The 26,857-nt window shown below is 39.8% G+C and overlaps 1 protein-coding gene across 2 annotated transcripts in view; it reads right to left on the reverse strand.

Annotated features, from left to right (window-relative positions):
• The window catches only part of ACOT12 (acyl-CoA thioesterase 12), a 30,103-nt gene extending 9,886 nt beyond the window's left edge, over positions 1–20,217 (reverse strand). The window contains exons 1-11 of one of the 2 annotated variants that reach the window (XM_074570371.1): positions 19,972–20,159; positions 18,384–18,651; positions 17,201–17,270; positions 12,994–13,054; positions 11,880–11,981; positions 9,544–9,676; positions 7,558–7,708; positions 4,061–4,180; positions 2,538–2,688; positions 685–740; positions 230–290 (exon numbers count right to left, since the gene is read on the reverse strand). In XM_074570371.1, the coding sequence (XP_074426472.1) occupies positions 230–290; positions 685–740; positions 2,538–2,688; positions 4,061–4,180; positions 7,558–7,708; positions 9,544–9,676; positions 11,880–11,981; positions 12,994–13,054; positions 17,201–17,232 (867 nt within the window). In that variant the 5' untranslated portion in view covers positions 17,233–17,270; positions 18,384–18,651; positions 19,972–20,159. Of the gene's footprint in view, positions 1–229; positions 291–684; positions 741–2,537; positions 2,689–4,060; positions 4,181–7,557; positions 7,709–9,543; positions 9,677–11,879; positions 11,982–12,993; positions 13,055–17,200; positions 17,271–18,383; positions 18,652–19,971 lie in introns of both variants that reach the window. The other variant, XM_074570370.1, reaches the window with a different exon arrangement.
• Between the last annotated feature and the right edge of the window lie 6,640 nt (positions 20,218–26,857).

The raw sequence follows: 26,857 nt of genomic DNA on the forward strand, positions 1-26,857 counted from the left end.
TATGAAACCTACTCTTAAATCAATCATCTACTCTCTTTTTTTCAGAAGAAAAAAAAAATTCATCTTATTATATACATTTATCCATTCTTCCATGACTATCATAATGCTTAAATACAGAAGGTCCACTTTGGACAGTGATACAGCCTGTACAACTGTTTTACATAACCAAAAAGTGTACAAATACACCATTTCATGTAAGTAGACAATAAGGACACCATCTACAGATTACCTGGTTGCTTCTCTCCCAGGAATCAGAAGGTTTGTCTTCCTTAGCAGACAGCATGCATTTTCTAAAACAAAATTCAAAAGAAAAATAATGGCACGAATTTGATTCTCTACACTTTCTTCTATATATGCTAGAAACAATCACTTTTATAGGCTTAAGTGTCTTCTAAATACTTTACAGGTATTTTATCAATTTTCGGTTGCAAGACAGGTTGCAATGACTCCTTTTTCTTCCCAAGAAAGACGGGGAAACAAAATAACCTATAGAGCAACGAGTTTTTGAGACAAGCGGCCTCTAATAATTTCAGTGCAACTCAAGCAAAATTAGTTGGAAAGTTAAGGAACATAACAGTTATCTTTGTGGAGACTTCGACTACTTAACAAATGATCACTTTTTTTAGAGGATACATTAAAAAGTTAAGTTTTCAAAATCAAGTTCTCATTGTAACCCAACTATACCTGGCTAGTCGAATTCTCCTTCGGGCAATAGCTCCATGGTATCGCCTCATATCATCCTTTATAAAAAGTAAACCAGACAGTAACACATCTGATTATTTTAGGACACCCTCTAAAAAACAGACAACTAAACCCTATTTCTTACAGATGGAGAAACACCAGAGATGTATTCCAAATAAATAAAGAACTGTAGTCTGCACATTGGACTTTCCCCAGATTAACATGAGTCAGTGATTCATTTTTGATTTGACAATATTCCCTTAAATTTGCAAAAACAATCCAATAAAAAAGTTGTATCACAGTAGCATACCTGTAGCACTTTTTGGTCCTAAACCAGTGGCAGCTGGGCAGTGCACCACACACATTATGTTCTTTCTAAATGCGCCACCCACCAAATAAACCATTTATCCAGTTCATCACCACCTGATGTTCAACGCACAAAGGAAGCATGGAAGAATTACTATCTTAGTGCACATGGATCTGGGACACAGAGCAAGCACTGTGCAAACAGATGTGATCTGCCCTTCAAGGTGGCAGGTCTTTCCCTTCCTGTATTATTACTCTGCCAGGGTGGATTATTTTTTTTGAAACACATAAGTGACCCAAGAGCATACACCACAGCAAACTGCATTAAAGGTCAATAGGACTTGTAATCTTGAAGGATATGCCACTTTGGAAAAAGCTTCTTTTTTTCTACTTTTAAGAACTGACATGTAGCTTCTGGAATAAGAATTGTTTCCAGATCAATGCATCTCAGCCTTCCTTACACCAATCCTTCATAATATTTTTTGAAGACGTCTCTTGCCTGTTCTATAGAGCACTGCCATACCAGCTGTCACTTTCAGTCAAATGACCACTGAAAGTTTAAATTATCTTGAGCACATACTAATTTTCCCAGATTTGTTTGCTTGACCTGAAGGAATGGGTGCACATGTTCGTATCCTGACACTTAGCTTGTGGACGCCCCTCTAGACAAGTCTTTAAGGGAAGCACGTTTTTCTCACAGAAACTAATCTGCTATGGCTTTTTCTAAAAATTACTATATATATATTTTTTTTTTTTTTTTTTTTTAAGAGGAAGGGTCAGTTTTTCCTCTTGGAACAGTCTGTAATGGGCAGTAGTGAACGTTACTGCCTCATTACATAGTACACAGGACACCTTGATTTATTTGTCCAGTTGCCATCCCATAAAATGTTAAGTCCATTGATGTTAAATAATCATTTAATTTCTGTCTGTGCTGGCTCTATAAAAATCTCGTAATTGGAGCAGTAAAGTTAATGACAGGAGACATCACAGCAAATAATTCAACAACAGTATTCAAACTGCTCCGAGTGCTTTATGAACCACTTTCAGGGAAACGCATGCTGAGATCTCCATGTCAAAGGAACCAGGAAGCCCACCCATGCCACGGGATTTGATTCCTACAGACTTCTTTATTAACTCTATTTCTAATCTTCATTAAGGGTTTAGAAAAAATAACTTTATTCACTGAACACTTATGAGTTTCAGTTAGGTTTTTGCTGTCTGGGCAGCTTCTGCAGTCCATGGAAATTGCACAAGACAGGAGACAGAGATAGGTGCAAACGTGCGTAAAGCAGATTCTTCTTCCCTGTCCATCAACTAATTACAGAATTTCTAATGATGACCACCCTCCACATTTTGGATGACTGAAGTTAGCAATGACAAATCTCTTCCTCAAAGGCAAACATTTCATTTAGAGGTTTTCTCTTCTGCACCTCCCTGTTTAGTCCTTGCTTTCCCAGCAAGGTTATATGGCTGTGTGACATGCAGTGAGCTGGGCTGGACCACATAATCTCATGTATGCATTCATCCTGCTCCTGAGGATAAGACCTGACCTTTGTAGTAGGTTTGATTCTGGGGAAAGGGAGCAGCTCTCCTTTGTCATTTACAGTGTTAAAAATGAGAAATGCGCTGTTAATATGCCGTGCTTGGTTCTTGATCCATTCTTCGCAGTTGTAAGCCTCAACACGAACACCAACCTCGACACTGAAATAAAAGTTTAAATTAATTATTGAACTACAACAAGTGATGCAGAAGCAGCCCTGAGACATACTAAAAAGGGCTGATGTACACTTTCCTGTGTGCAGGAAGCCTGACTGAAATAGTTTCTGTAGCATACAAAATAAATTACTCAGTCTGGACAGACTGATTTCAGAAGTAAAATAAAAGGTGTCACTAGATAAATAGCATCAATAAAAAGAGCAAAAATTGAGCTAAGTAGTAAAATATGAACACCAGTAAGCATACTATGAGAACAGACAGCAAAGGTGAACTGGATGACATTGATTTGACATTCAGCAGAAGCATAGCATGAAGGTAATTCGTGCCCTACTAGTGTCCTGTGGGGACCAAATACATCTACAAAGAAAACATAGAACAGCAATGCCAGGACAACATTTGCCTCATGTACAGAATTTGGAGGAGGAATTACTTTAGCTTCTGCCTTCTTGTGGTTTGTCTTGCTACATCTCTTGCAGCTTCTGAACATGTCCTCCTGCTCTAGGTTCCACTGATGGAACAAGGCCCCATGTAAGTTATATCACACCCCTGGCATAGCCAGAGGGTCTGTTGGCCCAAGGCGCCATTCATGTAGACGGGGAAACAGCCTAGCAGAGAGGTGCCAAAGGTCAGAGGAGAGTCATTCTCTGTGATGCAAACGCAACAGTAGCCCTAAAACTGCAGAGGAGATAGTGCATGCAAAGAAGAGAGAGAGAGTTAACCATTAGCAGGCAGGATCTGTGCAAGATTGCTCAACAGCCACACCACCAAATTCCAGGAGATGGTGGTTCGGTGTGCCAAAATCTGTGTTTTGTGCGCAGGGTGACCATATACACAGCTAAAGATAAAATTTCAGCATGGGCTGTAGCCATTTATTCCAAACTGCAACTGGCAAAGCCTCACCCCTGTGTACACCCAAATGAAATGAACTAAACAAAGCATGATTTTTTCCATTAACAAGCAATAAACAGAACCCAGATCTGGAAAGAGATGCCAAGACAGGAAGACTCTAGCAGCAAGCTGAGGCCTTCAGAAGAATCAAAGCTGTGGGACCAACTCATCCTTGAAGATGCCCAAATTTCAGAGTGATATTTATGTTCTGAGTTTGCAGGATTGGGATTTGGTTAGAAATGATCTTTAAATTGAGAGTGAAAGTCAGAGAACAATTTTTTTAAAAACTTTCCCTGAGAAAAGTTTAAAAAAGTACATATAGATAGACAGATATAGATATATCCTTCAAAGCTCCAGCTGAAATGTTATTCATTCAATAATGCAAATCCTACTGATAGCTGAAACCTGAAACACTCAGTTAGGCTGGTCCTAGAGACGTCAAGGAAGACAAACAGATGAGGAGCTTTACCTATTCTGGAACGTATTGTTCACAATTGCATTGAAGACAAGGCGGTCACCCACGATGGACGGTCCCCAGAATTTAAACATATTGACTGATTTCAAAATGGGGTATGAACGACAAAGGCGGCTGGAAAATAAAGCAACAGAGATAGAGAGCAAAACATACAGCCGTGTTAAAGAACCTCCTTTGTTATGTTTGAAGTAGGTAGCAGTTAGAGCAACAAGGTTTGCACAACCTAGAAGATCACTATATTACACTAATTTATTCCATAACCCACTGAAATACAGTTAACATGTTCAGCTCCGAGAGTACATAATTCCAGGTTCAAACATAATAATACCACTTATGTCATGCTGTTTCATTTTCAACACACTTTACAAACACCGACTAATTAATTCTCACGGCTTGATACTACCTTCTTTTGGAGACAGACCATGAATCCCTTACAAACAGAGTAACCACTTACTTCACAGAGTTTCATTAATTTCTGTATGATTGCACGGGGTGTAGGATATTGTTCATGATGTAAAAATGCCAGATCATAAAGCCTTCAAACAATTAAAAGAAACCTGATCAGAAAGGTTGAGCACCAGAAACAGTGTTCAAGCAAAGCAATGTCAATCTATCTATTCCTTTTAATATTGATACTTTTTTGCTTGTTTGTCAGATGATTTCTGCTAGTGTTATATGAGGTAAGAATAAAAAACTACTCCTATAACTGCCAAATGCATAGTTGGTTTTGGTTTTTATTTTAATTTGGTCTTTTAACTATGTGCAGTTCACTACTGATGCTGAGCTGGGAAACTCATCTTTACACATACAAAGGGGTTGAAAGATGTTGAACTGATCAATTATCAATTCAGAAATGCAGAACTGTTGGCTAAATTCAAAAGCTGAGGGCACAATAGTGGATTACAAACACACAAGTCTTAGTAGTTCTGTTCCCTTTGCCCTTCCAATTGCATAGTGCATTGTTCACTCACCTGTCTTTTCTTAGTTTGGACCTGATCCTGTACTGTGTTCAATTGCATGTAATCAGGTTCAGCTGGATTATCTTACTGCACCTCTTTGAACTGCTTGTGCAATAAGTTGTAGCTACTCTGGTAAAACTCAGCTAGTCTAGTGCAGAAGGTTGCCTGTGCCAGGTGAGTACCCTTTCCATAAGCTTACTAACAGAGCTACTCTTTGGACAGTAAAGTGGACAAACAGATATACACCTAATCAAAGCTAAACAGCTAAAGAAAGAGCTTTGCAATACTGTGTCATCTACACTAGGGAATTCCAACAACCCACCACTTTTCTGACCTTCACAGACATTCCAGAAAAAATCTGCAGTACAGATACAGCTTAAGGGTTTGTGGAATTGGAATCTAGTCTGCAAGCTCTCTGGAGTGAGCAAAAATTAGGTTTCTTCAGCAGTTCGGTATGTAGTCAAAGCCCCATTCTTGACTGGGATTTCTGTGCATCACATGAATAGCGAACAATACACAATAATGCCATTTATTTTTAGATTTTGAAAAAAACACACTCTATTCTGATGTTTGCAAAACTCCTCAATAAGAATCTCATATGCACATCTGAGAAGAGATTTTTCATTGTGCAGTTTTTCAACTTGAAAAATACAAAAATACAACTTTGTAGTGTTCCTAGCTTTTAACTCAACTGCACTCTGCAAACTAATGTACCAGTATCGTTAAATGCACACAATTATCTGTAGCTAATTAATTGACTGGTACATCTTTTTAATAGACTAATACATTCAAACGACTTTGTAATTTCATTAAGAATAATTTGCTTTTCTGATTTAAAACGCTAAATGGTGATCTTATTTCCAATGTTCACTATAAAGATGCAAACACAACATTATTGAAAATGAGAGGAAGAAACCAGAAATTTGGCCTAAATATTTCATTTTTCCTGGAAAACTATATTTTGAATGCTTTTACTTCAAATGTAAGAAATAAGAAAGTACAGATCTGGTTCAAACTAATATTACTAATATTCAAATAGCTTTATTGCTATCTGCAAGATTTCCATTGACTGTCCAGTCAAAAATGTGGAGGGGAGAGGAGGGTGAGTAACCACTAAAATGCCCTTAGAAATTTATTTTTCAAGGGTTAGCCCTCCTCTTCCATGCCTTCATGAGTTTGTGGCCATAGCAACTCTTAGCTGGCACCTTCAAAGGCCAGGTCTAATCGCGAGTTGCCTCACAAAAGGTTTATAGTGATACTAGCTATTTCTCAAGCATAAACTACAAAATCTCTGTTTTCAACAAGCCTCTGTCACCAGCTATTATTCCTGAAATTTTCAACATGATAAATCATGCTTGACATTCATTATGTCAAAGAAAATTTTTTCACTACTTGGCTTCCTGATGTTTTCCTTCTCTTTTTAAAACTAAATGTGACTCTCACTAGGTAAAATTTATCAAATAAAAACAGGTAAATATTTTGGGCCATATTATGGCAAAAATCTGAAACAGTCCCTTTGAAGCCAATGAAATTACACACTGGGGTAAGGTCAGTGCATTCTAATATTACTAAAGCAAGTTGTTTATCCAACTACTACAGAAAACCCGTTGTTATCAGTACAACTACTGGCTACAAATCAAAACTATATGAATAATGAATGGAGAAGTCATTTAATTATTAAAGTTAAAAAGCAAAAACACATCTAACATCCCTGCAGTGAATTAGGTCACTTGGTATGCAAGGAGAATTCAAACTGAAACTCAAGTGTTGCTTACAAAGAAGCTTTGTATAGAGTCCAAGAACAAGGAGGGAGAAAAACAACGGTTTGATTTCAGGGGAAGAGAAATGACTGTATGCCTAGGCCATACCGACAAGCAATGCTAGGCAGTGTCACAAAAATACTTTGCACATATTACCTGAAGATGTCAGAGCCCTTTAAACTGCTAAAACTATTACAACCTATAAGATAAGTAACTCAGAGAGACTGAAAGGTTAAGTGACTTGCTGAAGGTTGTGAATCCATTCTGTGTGCACACCAACAAAATATAACCTGTTTCTTTTGAGTCTCCTTCTCTGACTTACTCTTCCTTCTGGTATAATGATCTGCAAGTTAACATTCAGAAGGCTGTTCGTTTTGAGGTACCATTTGATACAAGGTCAGTATCGGTTTTATCCTGACTTAGCAACTAACTCCGCTTTTAAAACACCCCACCAACCACAAGGAGGCCAAGTTTCCATTCCTATTTCCAATGCTGACTTTCTGCAGAGATTCTCAGGAGGATAACATAGCCGCTTTTGCCTTAGGGTCTGCATGTGTAACAAAAGAAGAATAATATTTGACTCCCGCAGTGATGTGGCATGCTGCGGGAACTGCACCACATAAATAGTTCAAAGGCCTCCTGCAATCTGAGAAGGAAGAAAAGTCACTAAGGTTTGGTTCTGTATTTTTCATAAAATAAATCCCTGTGAAACCTTAATACTAAAATCACATCCATTCAGAACCATATGGAAAGACTACATGTAGAAAAGTACCTTGCTGAAATACTTGCCACTGTCTCCATCCAAGCCATGATCTGGCCACCAAAAGTGTTTCCGTGATGGTTTGCATGAGGAGGCTGGACAAGCTCAATACTCTGTACATGAGTAAGGTCAGTTGAAACTGCATCTTCCTCTTCAAAAGAATCTGAAATACAGCAGCAATGTATAAATGAAGTATTTCAGCTAGTAACTCTGATAGCCAGGAAGAAAATATCCGCAGTTACCGAAGCGTGCAATTTGCTTCACACACAATGAGAAGAAGAAAAAAAGAAAGGCACAGAAGACCTCTGTTCTTTGCAAGGGAAGCAAGGGGCTGAAGATTTGCTCTGTTCTTCTGAGAGATGTAAGAGGTGGGGGATGGTGCACCCTGCAGTCTACCACAGCACAGTGATCCTTCCCAGCCCTCACTATACCCTTCAAAGACGCTGTGTCAGAAGCAGTTACTGTGAAAGCTGGCTAGCTGTGAATGCAGGCAGCGAACCGCCCCAGCATGTGCTTGTGATTATTCATGGTTGCTATGCATGATCTCTAACAGATGTTGTCAGAGCAGTTTATCATTTTTTCTAATGCCGTTCGTAGACTTTGACCACCATGTATGATGACACCTGTGCAAATCTGTCTGATTAAGGTTACAGTATGACATGATTATTTCATAACCTGTTACAAATCTTGTGATTACCAGAGACAATATAGAACACATGAAAGAAAAAAATATGGATCTGAATAAGTAACCACCTTTCATTATCTGAGCATTTCCAATTCCATTTCAAATCTTTAGTCACACATCCTTATACTAAGGTTTGTATTTTCATTTATATTTTGCAAGAACAGATTTAGGCATGAGATGATGTCAGCCATTTTAAAAATGCACACCTATACTAGAAGCTGCTTGACCTGAATTGTACTTTTGACTTCTGCCATAATTAACTAACTTTGCAATTATATAAATGTGCAGACACGTTTGACTAACTTGCACTTTGGACCTACTGAAGTTGTTGTATAAGATCCACTGAGAAGACAAACTTCACTTTCCAGATACGATTTATACCTATTTTGCTACCTGGCAGCCTTTATATGCAATATTTTCTTATCTCCTTCCTCTATTTTGCTTGTTCTGTTTCCTTAAGGAAGTGAATTAGTGCTAATAATGGTAAGATCCTTTGAGGAATTTTCCAGGCAAGGCAGTGGAAAACAAAATCATCAACCTCTGATTTGTCTTTCATGGTATAAAACCGTCTCCTGTGAGACAGTTACCATGAAGACAAATAACTTGTTTGCTTGTAGCAAACAAGTCTCTTCAGTACTACACAGTCTTATTAAATTGTTAAGACTAGAATTTATATTTACAACAGGTTTCATCTTTCCTCAGTAAAACCACATAATGTCCGTTGTTTATACACGGAGCTATGGCTCAGATTTTTTTTTTAAGATTCTCTTTAAGAACAGAGATTGCTATCAGAAATAAAGATGAACCTGCTTCTTGGCTGACTTTCTCTAATTTGGTCATTTTACCTGTTTTGAGCTTCATGTAATGAAGTTTCTCATGCTGGTTGGGAATGATCTCACGGCATAAACATAGTTCTTAGCGCTTTCTTGCAAAGACATAGCCATAAGCCTGGATGAATTTTATCCTTCTATCTATACCACAACTAATGTCACAAGATTTTATTACCATATTGCAAAATTCTGTATGAACCGTAAAACCTTACACACACAACCTACATGAAGATCTGCATGTCACATCTATTTAATGCATGCTTGGCCTTCAATCCTGCATTTTTAAATCTCGAATTTCTGAAAGACAAAGAAATACCACTCTATTACAGTAACTTTCTTGCAAACCCCCGCAAATCTGGCACATGTTTTTACGTAATACCACAACCTCAAGGAGCCCTACTCAGATGTTCATCTGCTTTTTTCCTCTCTTCCAGCTGCCCACAAGCTATTTGTTCAATCCTCTGTGCTGACCACAGTAATCACCTTCCTTATTACTCTCCTGCATTAGGTTCTGAAAGACCTGTTCATAGCCCAGTCGGATTCTTCTTCTCTCAATAGCCAGGGAGTGCTCCAGGTGGTCTTCTCTAGACAGAAGCTTTACAGGTTCTAATTCAATCTATGTAAATGAAAAAAAAAAAAAGCTTCTGATTGCTATAATCATAACAAAGTGCACTTTGAACTTAAAATGGCATCATCATTTTCTACAACCTTTTGCCCTCAACAGTCCAACATGGCAAGTTCTATTAATATAAACAAGCACAGAGTTCAAGAGAGTCTACATTATCCTTTCAGAATAATTTGTTAAAACTTTTAACTTTTAAATACAAACATCCATGACAGCACACAGTCTAAGACAGTACTCATTTAAAAAAAAAAAAAACAAAAAAAAAGGAAATATAATATGAAAGTCTGAGTATTGAATTTTTGTATCAGAAGAACAAACCAGTTGCACTGATCAGTGGTATAGGCTATGGGAAAGTACCACAGAGCCCACTCTCACTCACTACACAAGTAGCCCACTCCCTCTTTCACAATTGGCTCCATACTCACATAGCCTGTTCCATCTATCTGAGGACCTATTTTCAAAGAAGCACTGGTTTTCTGAGGTGGAGGAGAAACACATGAATACCCAGCACTTGGTGCTGCTTCAGACTCCATGCATTTATGCCCAAAATGCTACTTGTGCCCAGATACACACCCTTCTCTGCACAGATCAGACCTTCTTCTCCCTTAAGGGCAAATTCCCATGTATATCAGCTCAATGACAAACTGAATCCAAACCTCTACTCATTAAAGAAAGTCATTGCACTTATATAAATACTGCAGAGGTGCCACTGAACAGTCATTTGTGTGATTTGTCTACAAGGTCTAGCCTCAAAAACCTTAACATAATGCAGACACACTGCAACACAGACAAATTCAACATTTCGTGTCCTGCAGTGGTGCTGCTGATGTTTCTCAGTCTTTGAGTCTTCACTCAAACTCTCTTGCAGTTTCTTTGCCTTGCCTTTCCTTTCCTTTCTATCCCTCCTCAAGAGCTTCTGCCTTTTTACAGATGGCCCTGCTAAAATACTAAGATGAGCGCATACTGTTGCTCCCTGCACAACATTAGCAACAGTTGTTCAAAAGAAATGTGCTTTAATTTTCCCCAAGACTTTAATTTGTGATGGAATTTGAACCTAATTCTCAAACTTCCTCTGGGGCATTCCTGTCTTAAGATTAATCTTAGTTAATCATCACCAATTTAATCCTGAATTAACCTCCCTGGAAATTTGGGTAAAAGGTAAATGGGTTGACACCACGTATATGATATCAAACCAATAATAAACAATCCTAACTTTATGTGTTTTAATGCTTTCAGGTTAACCAGTTTAGCCATTAACCTTTCAGACACAAGCTGGGCTTTCGTTTTGGTAAAACTGTTCCGATCTGTTTCTTCTGCAAATTGTAATATGTCATTGCAGAAGAGAAAGCAGAAGTGATTGGATCTATTAATTGCTCGTGGGATGACTGCTCTCTGCCAATCTGCAATGGATGTTAAAAAGGCAGGTTCACTGTCATAACGCATTCAACAAGACAAGAAAAAGCCAGATATATGATTCTAGTCACTCATGTTCAAGAAAGTAGAATATACATACAAATGGAGTTTATTAAGAGGATCTGAGGGATATTTGGCCTTTATCATATGAAAAGTTTAAAAGAACTTTGCTGGTTTGGCACAGCAATGTGAAGGCCAGACAGTACCATCACCGATTTCTAAATACCTCCAGGGTGCCAAACACTGGGGAGAAGAAACAACATTGGCATAAAAACAAATTAACATAAACAGCAAAGAATTAATTTAGATTGGAAGCTAGCTTAAAAATACTGTCTTCTATCTGAACAGTGATGTCTGAACAACCTCCTCAAAAGGGGAGTGAAGGATAAAGAAACCCCACTCCCAACACCCTTGCAGGTTTCAAGATGTATATAGATCAGTTTCTTAAAAGGAGAGAGAGCATGCGGAGTCACATGGATCTCCCTTACAGTGCTTGCCTCTGTCGATATTGACTGCAGCCCTTACACAGACACCAGTTCTATTACTAGCAAATGCACCAGAAAAAGTGGAAACAATAAAAAAAAACCATCCCTAATAACTTCAGAGCAGAGATGTGGAAAAAAAAGATCCCCATATAGTCCAGACTTCACACTATTTTCCTATTGCTGATCAGAATAAACAGATATAAACATTTTCCTGTGTTCACAACCAAAGAAGTTGGGTTATTTCACAGAAACTCAGTCCCAGTAACTTCAAGCATAGAAAAAAACAGAAATAATACCTTTCCAGCACCAACTGGTTTGGCTACATATGTTGCATATGCCACACTCACAATTTTTTCAACATTAGTCAGAACGTCCTGTACTGTAACCTTGATGCCAACCTAGGAGGAAGGAGGTAGTGGAGGAAGGAGACAAAGAAAGGTATTTAATTCATTGTCAGTTGAGTTGAGAGAAAATGGTGCAGTGTCTATCAAATTGATCACCTCCAGTTTCTTAAACCAAAAAAGAAAAAAGGTAAAAAACTGCTTTATCACTGATACATCTCTGAACACATACGAACATCGCAATAGTCGCTGAGCTCTGCAAAACTCTTAAGTACAACAACTGTGTATGTACGTTTAGCATCACCTGTAGTGTAAAATAAAAAATAGGAAAGACATTTAGATTTAATTTTATGGACATCTCTTTCCATTTACTTGTGTGCCATTTGGAGTCCCCATGTAAATCTTTCTAAGATCTGTATGAGCAAAATAGTCCGCATAAGCATATAAAACACAATGAAACACTTCAAGGTGAAACACTCTATTTGATCCTGTGAGATGGGCCTGACATGCATCAAAGCTTCTGGGTTTTTTTTCTTATTTTTGGAACCTTCTACATTCTCTGTGAGATGCATCCCTTCCACTAACATTAATGAAAATTGGACTTGGGCACAATGCAGAGAAAAGTACCCTTAAGGTTCAATTCTGATTTCAAACAAGTGATGGGGCAATTCTTTGCGTACTGTTACAATATGAAGAGTAAGAATGCCTGAGATAAATATTTTTTTATCAGAAGTTTCAAAAATACCTAGAACTCCACCTATTCAGGATCCTAGCTCTGATCCAAAGACTGCTTAGAGGTCAATAGCTTTGGACTGAAGCAACACCACCCATCTCATCCTGTCCATTACACCTGCCAAAGATTTTAAGTCTTCAGTGTCCAGTTCCTATATTGACATGGATTATTTTACAGGAAACATGCAATTATAATAGTCATAATGAAACGAGAGTTATTGTTTAGATATCTACACAACGTTCCTTCTGAAACAAATGGACTCATGCTGCATTCCTCTACTCCTCCCACCTCTCTACTCTTCAAACATTGCTAGGAATAAGAGCAATGATCTCTTACCTCCATGCTGGTTTTGAATGCTCTGTTCACCTTTGCTTTGATGGTAATAATTTGTCCAACCCTGTTAAGAATAACATCAGTATGTAACCATGCAGCTTAATAAGGGTTTGAACCTGCTTCTCTAGGTATTCCTAATAGTAGTGAAGAAAACCTCATTGATCAGTTTGTGTCTTCCATACCATACTGAAAATGGACTGAAAAAGGTTTATTACCACTGTTGTTCAACTTCATTCAAGCTCAATAATGATTTTAGTCACTCTGAAAACTGCATAAGCTTAATATCGGCATTCCTTCTCCTTGATGATGTCTGTATGATGTCATGTGTGCTCCAGGCCCCAGGTCCCTCGAGAAATCTTGGCCTGGATTCCACCTCTCTTCAAAGGCACACCTTGCCACGAGTTACATCAAATCACTGAGTATATTTAGCTGCAAAACCACACAAGATATACTCCATGTGCATTCTCTAGCATACAGACATGCACATGAAGCAATAATCCCAGAACAAAAAGTGCTCTTTGACATCTTTGAAGGACGGGGAAAGAGTTCACTTTGTAAGTTTTGGCCAAGAACACGGCTGCAGCATGTCTCTTCTGTCCTAACAGCACACCTATGAACAACTACTCTTTCCCATTTACCTACACAGAATATCTAAACAGAATTATATCTTCATAGAATAAAATTTAAATGAGAAAGTAATTTCTTTCCTTCTGGAATTTCTGAAGTACCTGCTACGCGTCGATAACAAGAGTAACCCTTGTTTTCAAACCTCTAATATCCTAACACAAGGCAACGCTGAAAGGGTGGACAGAAGGCAGTTTCCCCTAAAGTTGCTTATTGAGCAGAGCCGTAAAAAGACACGTGCATGGTAAGTCAAAAGAAGCCAAATTAACAGGGAATTTAGACTAACTTACAACTGCTAAAGACCAGTCCCAGAGCAGGCAAAGTGCTGCTAGCTACATCCAGGACTGCAAAATATAACTCAGACCACTTGAGTATCTATGAAATAGGCATTTACAGCTAAGGATTTGGCACAGTTATGACCCCAGTTTATAAAAAAAAATTCTTTATAATTTCTTCCTCATTTAAGGAATAGGGTTTTGATGTTTAAAGGTAAGTCTTTTCCTAAATTGCTCCTCTCAATTGCAGAACTTCAAATAAATTGTTACCAAACACTAGAATAGGGAGTAGGAAACCTGCTCCTTTACAGTACCGGACAGGAACAACCAACTGCACAGAAACTTTCTCCTTCTTGTTCACTTTCAAGAACACAAGTGGAAGCCTTTGAGTAGACAGGGGGAAAAGCATGGTTAAATGAAAGAATTAAGACCATCTGCAGATACGCAGCCCTCATTACCTTTTGAAGAACGTACTCAGAAGTTTTTCCATCATTCATTGCAAAGAAAAAGCACAATCACTAACATAATAGTTCTAAACTGCACAGCTACCGGAACCACCAGCTCATTTACAAGAAGGAGAGCGTGTTCAGAACAATAACACAATATTTATGTACAAGCTTGAAAAAGAAGTTAATGTTATGATCTCGTAAAAGGGCTTTAGAAAGCTTAGAGACAGATCTCAGTCAAGTACTCTGAAACACCTCTGAAGACTATTATCTGTCACAAAACTCCCAAGACGATTACAGTAACACACAGCAGAGGTAATGACAAGTACAAAGTGAAAAAAGACAGAATATACTCATTAGATAAACTCTATGATTGAACACGACACATGCTGATAGTGACTGTGAGGATTTCCTTAAAAGCAGGAGAGTTCAGAGTCTCTGCAGATGCTTCCAGAGGATGTCACGGTCCCTGTCAAGAACATCACGATGCTGGATCATCCATGAGGTCCCAGCAGGGACTGCAGAGGTCCTTACCTCAGGCTTGCTGGCCTCTGTTCCTCTGTACAAAGATTGTTTATTTCACCTTTGTCAGTGACACCTCCCTGGTGACCTCTCTTCCTCTGTGCAAGAGCATTGCATAAGAGAGGTTGAGAGAGTTAAGTCTGGGTCTGTCCACCTTTGAGGAAACTGCAGGGTGGGAACAACACAACAAAGCTGAATGTGATCTCACACAGCCTGAGGCACCAGCCCTGCAATAAGGCTGGATTGGACTTCGCAGACTAATTACATTCCCTGTCTGACGGACATCTCCCCTGGTGCTCCAAGCAGTATACGCAGCTGGACGCATATTTCATTGTAGGAAAGTGTAGTCCTCTGGGGTCCACAGCCATATCAGAAAATAAAGACGTCAGAACTGAGATGGCCAGAGTGTATGATAGGGAAATGTCTTTTCATATACTTTTGGGACCTGTTTCAAAATGAAATATTTTCCACCGTATCATGTATTCTGGCTTTGGACAAACTGATTTATTTAAGCCAAGAGAGCTGATCAACTTGGGTGTTTAAATAGATATGTAAGGGCAGAAGGCACAGAACACCACACTTCCACTTGTAACTGGCAGAAAGCTTTTGAAATATATTAGAATAAACTGAATGCGATTCACGTATGGACCTCTAACAAAATTTAAATACATGTAATTTTAAATCAGATGTTCTTACTACCACTGAACTGCCGTATATTAAGAGACAAGGAAGAGGCATTTGTTATCACGGCATAAAACTGAGTTTTGAAATATACAGGTTTGTGGAAATCTCTGTTTTCCTTATCAGCTGAAAAGAAGTATGCACAGAAGAGTTAATACTCACAGAACATTTGGAAACCTGATTTAGGTAAATAAAGCCTTACAGCAGGTAACTTACAAAACATCTTTTTAATTTACTAGAGTGATATAAGATAGATAGATATAAGAGCTCTCTTATTTATGCAAGATAATTGTAGAATCAACAAGATCTGGCAAAATTTAGAAAATGACACAGTAAACTACAAACAGGATGTTAGGGATGACCTGAGGCTAAAAAATAATTACTGAAAGCACTTCACAGTTGCTATGCTTGTACCCTAAATTCCTGTCATAAATGAAACATTGGCATCACAAGTGGAAGGAGAACTACAGACATACTGAGAAACAAATTTGGAAGGAAAAGTATTTTCAGTATATTTTAGTAGCGCCGTTCTGCTCTGAGAAACAAGAGAAAAAAATTGCTCTGAAGCTACTGAAGTATTATGCCTGAAAGAAAAACACTACACTGACTTCATCTGTAGGACTCTTTGGTTACAGTTTTCACAGACAGGAATTTTTCCTAAGGACAAAATTAAAAACGCAGAACAATCATAGAGAGGACAAACACTTTAGAACTGATTTTGTAAAACAGAACAAGAAATTCTCTTGAGTTCTAGATTCGGTATGACCATGTTCACTTTTTTGCTATTGGTTCTAGTTCTCATCCTAATGGCCACTACTCTGAAAATCTACTGTTCAGAAGTGTGAGTGGATGGTTATTTTACGCTCATGTAGTGCAAACAGTTTTACATTGACAACAGCTTTACATGCGACAGCCACGTTGCTCAGTTCACAGTCAGGACAACTGCATGTCTATGTAATCAGGTTCATCTCATCTATGCATTCAATAATTTCCAGATTGCAAGGTGTAAAACCAAACAAAACCTACAAAGTAATGGCTTTAAGTTTCTGTAAAGACACAGTTTTGGAATAAATGTGCTATTTCCTCTTGCAGTCTCTTTTATCGCTTGGAAAACCCCTATGGTTCTATGAAAATTACGAAAAACAGTTAAAACCAAAATTAAGACCTGTATTATCCTGTAGACTCACTCAATATTCGGTGATCACAAATGCAAAACATTTCTGTTTTGTTACAAGAACACATTTTTTTTAAAAAAGCTGAAAGAAATGGATGGTAAAAAATAAATCGTAAGAGCACTTGCAACAACAAAAAAATTCATACAGTAACTGTTATAGGTATGTATTCCTTATTTAACAGAGATAAGTAACAGCCTGCAGCATTCGCTTTAACTAGAGCCAAAGATTACTGGGCCATCAGTTTCCCACCTGGCATCTAGGTTGCTAATTCAAAGTAACTACGGTTTATTTTTGATTCGTGATATTGATCTGTTTTCTAGGTGGGTCAAGCTATCACAGATAGAAAAGAGTAAGTTTGAGACTTAACCCTCTGACTCTGAGGAGTTCATTGGCCTGCTATCCCAGATTTTATAATGCCACAGTTTATCTCTGCCAAATAAGAATGTCTACAGTGAAAACATTTTACTATTATTAGCTGGTATTGTACCTGGCAGCCTCTTCAAATTGTATGTCATCCATAGACGCTGTCACACAAGACACACCAGCATGTTTCTCAGCTTCAAAAGAGACACATGGACACACAGTTACCACACTGCATTTGCAGCAAGCTATTCACCTACATACTTGTGCATGACAGACAGAGATGAAACACAGTAGATTCCAGTTCCTTTGATCACCCTAATGCAAGTCTACAGTAGACCCCTTAATAAAAAAGAAGCCAAATAAAATTAAAGTTAATATGCACCATAAAATAAGGGTAACATCAGGAAATGAGACTAGATGACGATAATTATCCTACTTAGTTTGAAAAGCTCTATTTCAGGTCTTTCTCTAAAAATGAACGTTCTGGGAAGAGAGCGTTAATGAGCATGTTGCAGGACAAAAAAAAAAAAAAAAAAAAAAAGAGTCAAAAAGCATTAACAAGCCTAAAGAAACCTCAGTAATCTCCTTCAAAACAGGATGTTGTGAACATCGGTTATGTTAAACCAGTGTGGAAGTTTTATGTTAGTTGATTCTCAGACACAGGAGAAAGATCTGCTGGCTTTTTAGTGTGGTCACAGCAGTGGAAAGCAGGTAAGTACATGTCCTCAGGGCTGTACTAAAATTGTAGGAATTGTATGAAAACAAATACAAACAAAATTTAAAAAATCAAAACCAAGTATGTACTAATTGTAAAATATTTTTACCAAAATTTGAACTGTGTTCTTCCTCTCTCTAGGATGCATGTGGTTATGAGAAATAATGCACCCTATTTGTATTAATTATGAAAGTTAATCTGGAAAAGGTAAACATCTTCTTTACTATTAATATTTAATAGTCCAATAGTTATCTTTTTACAGTCAGTTATTGTGATTTATTACTTATTTGACCATAGCACCTAGAGTTCCAAGTCAGAAGCTAAACCTCCACTCCACTAGGAGTTGTATAAACACAGGAAACCCCTGCTCCAAAAAGTTTACTGAGTGACGGAGGCAAAAGACAGGACTAGCAGGAAACCTAAAAAATGGCACTGCGCAACAGGCAAGAGTTCTCACTCCCAAGCAGCCCAGTATTTTTAGTGAGCATCGCAAGAAAAAGGTTGAAGGAATCAGAGGATGGTGCACAAGCTGTACCAGTATCTGAGGAGTTCCCTTTGAAAATATGAGGGTAAAACACATGAAGGCACTTACCAGAAAGACAGCAAACTGCGATGAAAGGGAAGAGGTCACTAATGACTAAGAGGCTGGAGTTGCCACTGTGACGGGTAATACAGGAAGGTGATAGTCATAAATAGCCTCAAAAGCAAGGAAGCAGCGAGTCAGGTGGATCACATCTAAAGCAGCAGGATATGAGATGAGGAGGGTGCAAAGCCCAGGCACTTGCAACTGCAGCAGCTGGCACTAATGCGGGTGAAAGATGGTAAAGCCAAACAAATCCCTGACTGGCATGTTGAGCTTGCTGTGGGACAAAAAAGCAAACCAAGGAAAGGTGTTAAAAATCCTTTGTGTGCAACGGGATTAACCCTGTGGGGTGAATGACTGCTGCTGCCCTAAACCTAGTCAAGTAAAAGCAATTATGAAAGTGAGCTCTGGTGACAGATTTGCAGCTGATGAAAATCATCACAGCTTAACCCAAGTCCAGGGAGCAAGGACCAGCTCTTGGAGCAGCTGGGGCTCTGCCACTTCAGAGCAGGGACTCCAGTTCAGGAGTTGTTGAGATCAGTTCAGAGTCCCTCCACAGAAAGCCCTGTTACGGGGTAAATCACTGAAAGGCTGAAATCAAATGACTCCTTCATGCTAGAATAAATCTCAAAAAAAAAAAAAAAAAAAAAAGTGTGATCATATTGGGAAGTTGCTACACGCTAGGCAGTTTCTAGGTTACTGTGTGGGACAAGTTCTCCAGGATCCCAACTCTATATAGGAAGAGCGGGTTACGTAAAGCTGCACACACCTACGCAGCGACTGCACCGCGGCCACCACGTCGCGCAGAGACGCCATCCAGACATGAGCTCCCCAAATATACCCGCTATTCTCCGCCAGGCTCATTATGGACTGCTAATGTATGCAGCTGTACTTGGAAACGGAGTTCACTGACAGCAGAGATGGCAGAGCCTTGGGTTTTCTTAGTGCTTTAGATGCCGCTTTCGCTTCCCAAAGTTAGCTAGGGAGATTTTAAAAGTTTTCGAAGCTGAGCTGCACCAGACACAGGGTGCTTTGCACGCTGGTTGGATTTGTGGTTGGCGGCTTTTTTTCCCACCCATGCACCGATATTCTTAAATTAGTACTTTTCTTTCTTCTAGTATTTATTTTTTTCTGTCCTGTTTTTCCCTCTGCTGCTCTCTTTTTTAATTCTCCTCATGGCAACCATCCCTGTCACCCCCTCCTTCGCTCTCCCCTGGGATTTGACAGGATTTGAGAGGACTCCAGCCCCACAAGCTTTCTCACTCCTTTGACGCCTGTTCCTAATCTGAACCCCCAAATCTCACACACTCCCCCCGACTGAAACCTTCCCTCAAGCCCCATTCCAGCCCCCCAGGGGGAAAATTTCCTCTTCTCCTCGCCTGTCACAGGCAAGTATCGGGACGGGGCAACCGGTTTTCAGGAAAGCAGAGGCTGTCCCCACACAACTGACGAGGTTAGGGCGCATTTCTGTGGGAAGGGGGCGCAGGGCGGCCCCCGGAGCAAATGGCAGCGGGGGCGCCTCTCCCCGCCGCCCTGAGGGGAAGCTCCCCCGCCCGCCGGTGCCCCCTGTCCCCCGGGGCCCCTGCTGCCCCTCTACCTGCGAGGCAGGCGGTGGCGTCCATCCACTTGAGGAGCTGCCCGGCGCTCAGTTCCCCTCGCTGGTTGGCGTGGGCCGGGAAGACGGTCTGGCACATGCAGACATCGCCGCCCGCCGCCGCCCCGCGCCGCTCCATGGCGCCGCGAGCGAGGGGAGGCAGCGGCCGCCGCGGCTCCCCGGGGCACGGCGAGGCAGCGCTGGCCCGGCCTGGCCTCTCCTCTGCCTACCGGGGCTGGGGCGGGCCGGTCCCGCCCCAAAGCCCAGGGCTGAGGTGGAATCGCCTCCTCCGGCGGGGGCCGGGCCGGGGCTGCGGGAAGCCGGGAAGGAGCCGCCGGGGTGAAGGGAAGAGGGTGCCGGGGGGCGGACGGGGACACTGCAGAGACAACGCGGCCCCTTCTTTTTTTTTTTCTTTCTTTTTTTTTTTTTTTTTTTTGAAGTCTTGCTCGCTTAAGCTGTCACCACCTTGACAGCCCGGCAGATGGGCCCAGGGAAGAGACTTTCCCATCTCCAGACCTCCAGAGCCCCGTCAGAAGGTGCCGCGGCCTGGTGAACCGCTGTCACTGCCAGTACCTACATTTTGACACCTACCTTGGTGGACACAGCCCCTGTCACGTTTTTCACACAGGAGTTAATAACCTCTGTGAGGTGTCCTCCTCTTACCTCCTCCTCACATGGCTGGTCAGGTGCTGCTGGATATCGCTGCCTCTTGCAAACTACAAGAATATAAGCACTGCTGAGGAAGAGTAGATCAGTCGCTTTTGAACCGGTCAGGAAGGCCAAGGTTTGACTACTGCCATGGATACACACCGTTGTTACTACTGAAGGCCCGACCAACCCCAGCGTGAAGACACAACACGGAGAGAGCAGTTTGGAGATGCTGACAGACTCGGCTTGTTGTCTGGTAGGGCAGGTGGAGCAGCCCTGTGCCTTCAACTAGCAGAGTGTGTAACCTGTAAATGGTCTGTAAGGAAAGACCACAAAGCTTACAGCCTTTCCTCTTTATCATCTAGCTGCAACTTGCTACCCGCTATTCCAATGACAGCCTTCCCATGTTTATTAAAAACATACAGAAATTGATTTATACCGTGAATGCTTGTTCATTTAAACATTGTTAAAGATCCAGCTTTAACCTGTAACAGCAGGGAAAATTTGAATTTTAACCAACCCGTCTCACCAAAATAGGATTTCTCAGTGCAGTAGGGATTTTCTTCCCACACGGTCTGTTACTATCATTGCACTATAGCAAGCTCTGTTTCTTTGTCACATACTCTTTTAGCAAGCAACAGGATGGCTGTACCATCACACTACTGACATTCCAGAGGATACTGGCTCTGAAAATCAGCAAGCTGTGCTATTCCCTAGATTTATGTCTATTCTGTTGTTTCAGAAAAAAAAGTTTGTACTGATTTCTCTCTCCTTCTCTGACTGGCTTCTGTGAAGGCAAGAAACAGACTGTCTTGGAAGTGGCAGTGGCATAGCTCACTTGCTACCTGACGAGGGTTTGTAAATAGTGTGCAGCCTGTATTTTCTCCTTCCTTGTCTGCTCAATCCAGATGACAAAAATTCAGGTATCAGCTTCTCACACCATGGATCCTGGATCTCAGAAGGAAGAGTCTTTAAACAGAACTAAACATTTTTTCTATTTTAAAAAATCAACTTGTGTTTTGCCTGCCTAGGCCAGTAGATTTGTTTTCAGGTTTACCTTGTCATGCTCATTGACCAGCCTTTCTCTAAGATAATGCTTATTTGTTGTTCTTTCACAGGTAGCTTTCACCTCCATTTAACACGGTCCCGGTGATTAGGTGTTTGGCCCATAATATATCCATTTTCTGCTGTGAGATTAGGAGCTACAAAGCTGTTAGTATCACAGAGAGGTAAAAGTAAAATCTAAATCTGCGCACATCTAAAACTTTCTGAAGTATGTGGAGGAATACATGGTGGGAATAGTGGTCAGCAGACCCCTCAGGCTGTATGGAGGAGTTACTGAGAAACAGAAGATGTAACTTCCCTTGTTTCCATTGGGTAAGGGAAGGCTGGTATTTGAAAAACACACCTCAGAGCTGTACATACCTTTTGATTTCTGAGGGAAGAATGTAATTCAAAATATGTCCATTGGAAGTAGGAGCTGCCCTTCCAAAACAGGAATGGCCACCCAGGATACACATGAGCAACACATGTGGCTTCCACTGCTGTGAACACTTGGCAGACACACCTGAAGAGTGAAGTGAGGGAACTCGCAGTCTAAAATGCACTTTTCCCAAACAAGCCTCTGCTTTCGTAAGCTACATTTCTCCTGCCCTCCAGCTCCTCTTCTTGTACCCTTTCTGCTGTGATAACAGACTAATGCCCGTCCTCCAGCTGGCTTCAGTGACAACTTTCTCCACAGTCCCTTATACTCCTTTAGCTTCTTAGACAGTCTCCACTGGAGTAGCTGAGTATTTAACAGCCTTTAGTGTATTTTTCCTCAGAAAATACCTGCAAGGCCAGTATTGTTCTCCTTTCACAGCTGAAAAGTTAGAGAAATTAAGTTACTGGCCCAAGTTCAGAGAGATCTATGCTTTTCAATTGTTTCCCAGTTGAAAAGTACCTTTTCTGGCACAGTAGCCTATACCACCAGATGAAGATAGCTGGACCAGCACTGGGTGGCTAAGGCAGTGTCTGGGAAGCATCTTTGTGGACCGTCACATTTGTCTTTATTGATGCCCACTGTGGTGAGAGAACACCATGGTCAATGGCAGATGGAGAATGCCTTTCATCCAAACACATACATCACTCAGTCACCGACTTTGGTGAAATTGTTGTTTTGAAATGAGAACTGGTGGTGAATTAGAGTGAGCCCAACTTTAAAAGTTTGGTTAACTGACTAAGAAATTTACTTCCCTTCAGAATTGTTGCTTGCTAATGTACTTTTAAAAAGTTCTTGTCAATATATGATTTGCTCTTAATGGCTTGAGGCTTCCCCTGCTGAACTGAAATAGTAAAAATGACAACAAACAACAGGCGCAATACAGTTTTAAATACATTTACAAAGAAAAACCAGAATGGATATTAGGTTATAATTTCTCAATAACATGCATTTGTAATTGAAGCAACGTAACTTAAAAAGCTTTGTGCAGCACAACAGCGTATCTCATGAGCGCTGTGAAGATCAAGACAGCGCAATCCTGTAGAGGAATTGTGCCAGAAGAGGTAAGGCATTTCATTAATAAAAGATGAGCTCAGTATTAGATGTGAATAAATCTTCTGTAAAGTAAAGCCATTAGAGCAAGCAAGAAGTACTATTCAATCATACAGCACATAGACAGCTAGCTGCCCACTCAACTAATGTAACGGCTCCAGACCTGCATTTCATCCAAGTTAGAATTTACTCTGAGAAATGGTATAGAACAATGTGAAGGCAAAAGAGGTCCGATTGAGAACCAAAATTCCACAGAAGCCTGTAATTTAGAATTAAACATACATGCGACTGGAGAGCTTTACGGTTCCTTGGAAAATAACAGACTAATGTGATAATTGTGACATTGTTAACACCTTCACAAACCTTTTCTTACAAATGGAGTCAGCAGCTGCAGGACATGCCTCCAAAATGGATCTTTTTGGTAATGTTTTAAATACAGATGTCAGTTACTGCAGTAAATGAACTACAATATATAGCTGTGCATCTTTGTACGCTGTATATTTCTATATTCTTGAAATAAATGTATTACCGCCTGAAGTCATACATGTTTTAGAGATTCCTACGTTTCTTGCATAACCCTATTTGTGGGAAAAAGGGTGGGTTTTTTGACACAGCTTTTGAAAATACAATTACTTCTTGTAAAATGAAACTTTATTCTAAAATGTATCCAAAATTGCAAGACACAAGCACCATTAAACAGATAAATAGACATATATTTATGTACACAGAGCATCAAAACACAAAACAATTGTTAATATAATTCTTATACCATTTTAATGAGTATCCATCAATAAAACTTTACAATTTAAAGAAGACTTTTCAGTTGCAAAACAGTTGTAAAATCATATGTATAAATTATGTTTACTACAATTCCAATAACAGAGGCAAAGTAAAATACAAAAATAATAATCAATACTGCAAATTCAAATACAAAACCCAAAGTAATGCTGCACAGGTACATACGTACACTGGATGAATTCATGCAGCTAGGCAGTGCAACAAATTAACTGCTGAGTTTAACTTATCACAAAATGGAACAACCATGTCGGCAAACAGAAGAAAATATATTTTTGTAATAAATCATAGTGCATTTGAAGTTAGACTTTATAAAATGATTGTTGAGTGATATACTTCTAAAATTCCCCATGTGTTTGCGATCCCCCAACTCCTCTCCTGCAAAGTAAAATAAAATACAAATGACAAAAGCTAAAAAACCCACTGCAGTACAGAGTCTGATGTACTGGTACCATCTTGATTTTTTTTTATTCTCGGTATCAGACTTGTTTGCAAGTGTCCATGTCCACAGGGACATGCGTTTCTCCTTGCTACCAAAAGTAAATCTTTCACGCTTCAATGCTATCTTCATAAACTGAATCTCACACGATGCTTAGACTGCACTGGTTTAAAGAGACACAGCTGAGCCTTGAAAAAAGAACTCTTAAATCCCTATGAAATACAGAGAGTAAAACGGAGGATAGAGAGACCTCGTTATTCCTGAAGCTCCCATCCCTAATTGCTTTAATTACATAAACACAGAATAACATAAGAGGCTTTTATGGCTTGGATGAAATTTCTGCTGATTTGCTGGGCAAGTGCAAAGCCCGTGTTTTTCCACAGGGCTTGCCTTTCACAGTGCAGAAGGCTACAGACTATTTTGGTTGGTGAAAGGAAGCCTCAGGTAACTATATAGAAAAATACTTCGCGGTGAAAATGTATTAGCGATAAAGAAACGAAATCAAACCCTTGAAAACTGTGATTTCTTGTGTAGCTGCGATACTAAAACATGGCTGTTCACCTTTCCGTTCTGCGTTGGTTGGTGTATCATGAACATGTAGATAAAAGTGAGGTTCATACCTCACTGAATATTACTGGTTAAGTGTCAAAATTAAATGAGATACAATTACATGGTCTGACACTTTTTTTCTTAAAATCTTAAGTGATAAGCACGCTCAGTGTTTTCACTAGAAGTTACTGCTAAAATGCTACATTTCTTTGCTGAGAAGACATTAATTTACAGCAGCCTGTAAACTACTGAAGAGTTGCTCCCTGCATCCTTTGTGCTTCCAAAACCCCCTTTCAAGCCATCACGAACTTTCAAGTTAATGGGAGTTTTGAGCAAAAAAGGGACGCAGAAAACCAGCTGTATTGGGTAAATAATGTAGCAATTTATACAGCATCATTTCTTAATTTCCAACATGCAAGCACGTGTAGAGAGAAGCTGAGAGACAGCATGCACTGCAGTGATATGTCATTGTGCTTATGTCTGATGAGAATACTATGGCATTTTCACCCGGGAAAACATAAATGTTAGCCCCATTAGACTCAAATAACCAGTATTAACAAAGCCATCAGCTACTATGTAGTAAAGAACACCCCAAAAGAGGGAAGAAGTTTGTCTGCTCATAGCTTATAGATACTGAAGCTGAAGAGAATTACAAAGGCACAATACAAGCCTATATTTCTTGTAAATTACATCTATTCATATATTTTTGCTCAAACCACCTCAAGATACTGAATGGTAAAATAATAATTGAAGATACAAATGTTAATTGAAAGTTAAGCATTAAAAATAAGTGATTGCTGGAGAAGATAGCTCATTACTTGCTACGTTTCTACCCTTCCTGGGTGGTGAGCTTGTCCACCTTTCCTCCACTGGCTGACAAAAGCCGTCAAGATATTTGAGAACGTGGTGATCCACCAAGAGTGTCAGACGACAGACAGAATGGCTTTATGCATCTGAGAAGTTGTCAGTAAATGGCTGCCACAGCAATCTTTCCCACTGCAACTGTTTTCCCTTTGGCCCAGAATTCACTGAGAACCCAGAAACACTAACTGGAAATTCATACCCATTTTCATGCAGAGATGAGACTAGGACAATTCGTGAAGGTAACATTTTAGTTAAGTTCGGCACTCAAAATATTGAACAGCAGAGCAGGGATTGTACTAGCATATAATAAAAAACAATTCTCAATTATTCTATTCATAGCTACACAAGATGCATATAATTTTCAATGCTGAATGACTCACAACTCAGAAAATAAAGCAAATGCATCAATACTGCTCCTATTGAGCTCACCAAAAAATTACACCTACTTTTGTGTGATGAAGTTATATGGCAACTTGGGAGGCAGCTGCCGTCTCAGGCCCAGCTGTGAGAATGTGGACACTTCATGAAGGTGAACAGGTGCAAGTTACAACATTCGCATTTTTAAACTTCAGCTGTTCCTTGGCTCACAACATTGAATTGGTACAACTGCTGTTATGATTTTGTACTGGCAGTTAATGAAGAAAGGTATCAAGCTGAACTATAATAAAGTAGCTGTATGGTGCAAGTCTGAGGTGGAACCTGCTACAAATGGGCTTCGCTAATCCGCAGTAATGCCATTAACACCCATTTACCAGAAGTTTACAAAAAAATCCCACCCCATAAACTGCCATTACTACTTGTATTCTCACAATCCTAAATTAGGAGCTTCTAGATTCATTCTTTAAAGCTCTCAGGAAAGGAATCTTTAGCTATCCCCAGAAAGTATGAACATTAACATCTTAGTTACAACCTCACAGCTGATATTAAAAGCAGCATAGGCTATTGCTGGTGTTGATTCATCTAGGCAATGGTTTCTTCATGTGTTGCTTTCAGTGAATGAATCGGTGCAGGCAAAGAGTGAGAGAGTCCACCTAACAAATAAAGGTGAGGATTTCTAGGCA

This window comes from Larus michahellis, chromosome Z (assembly GCF_964199755.1).
Source record: "Larus michahellis chromosome Z, bLarMic1.1, whole genome shotgun sequence".
Classification (NCBI taxonomy): domain Eukaryota; kingdom Metazoa; phylum Chordata; class Aves; order Charadriiformes; family Laridae; genus Larus; species Larus michahellis.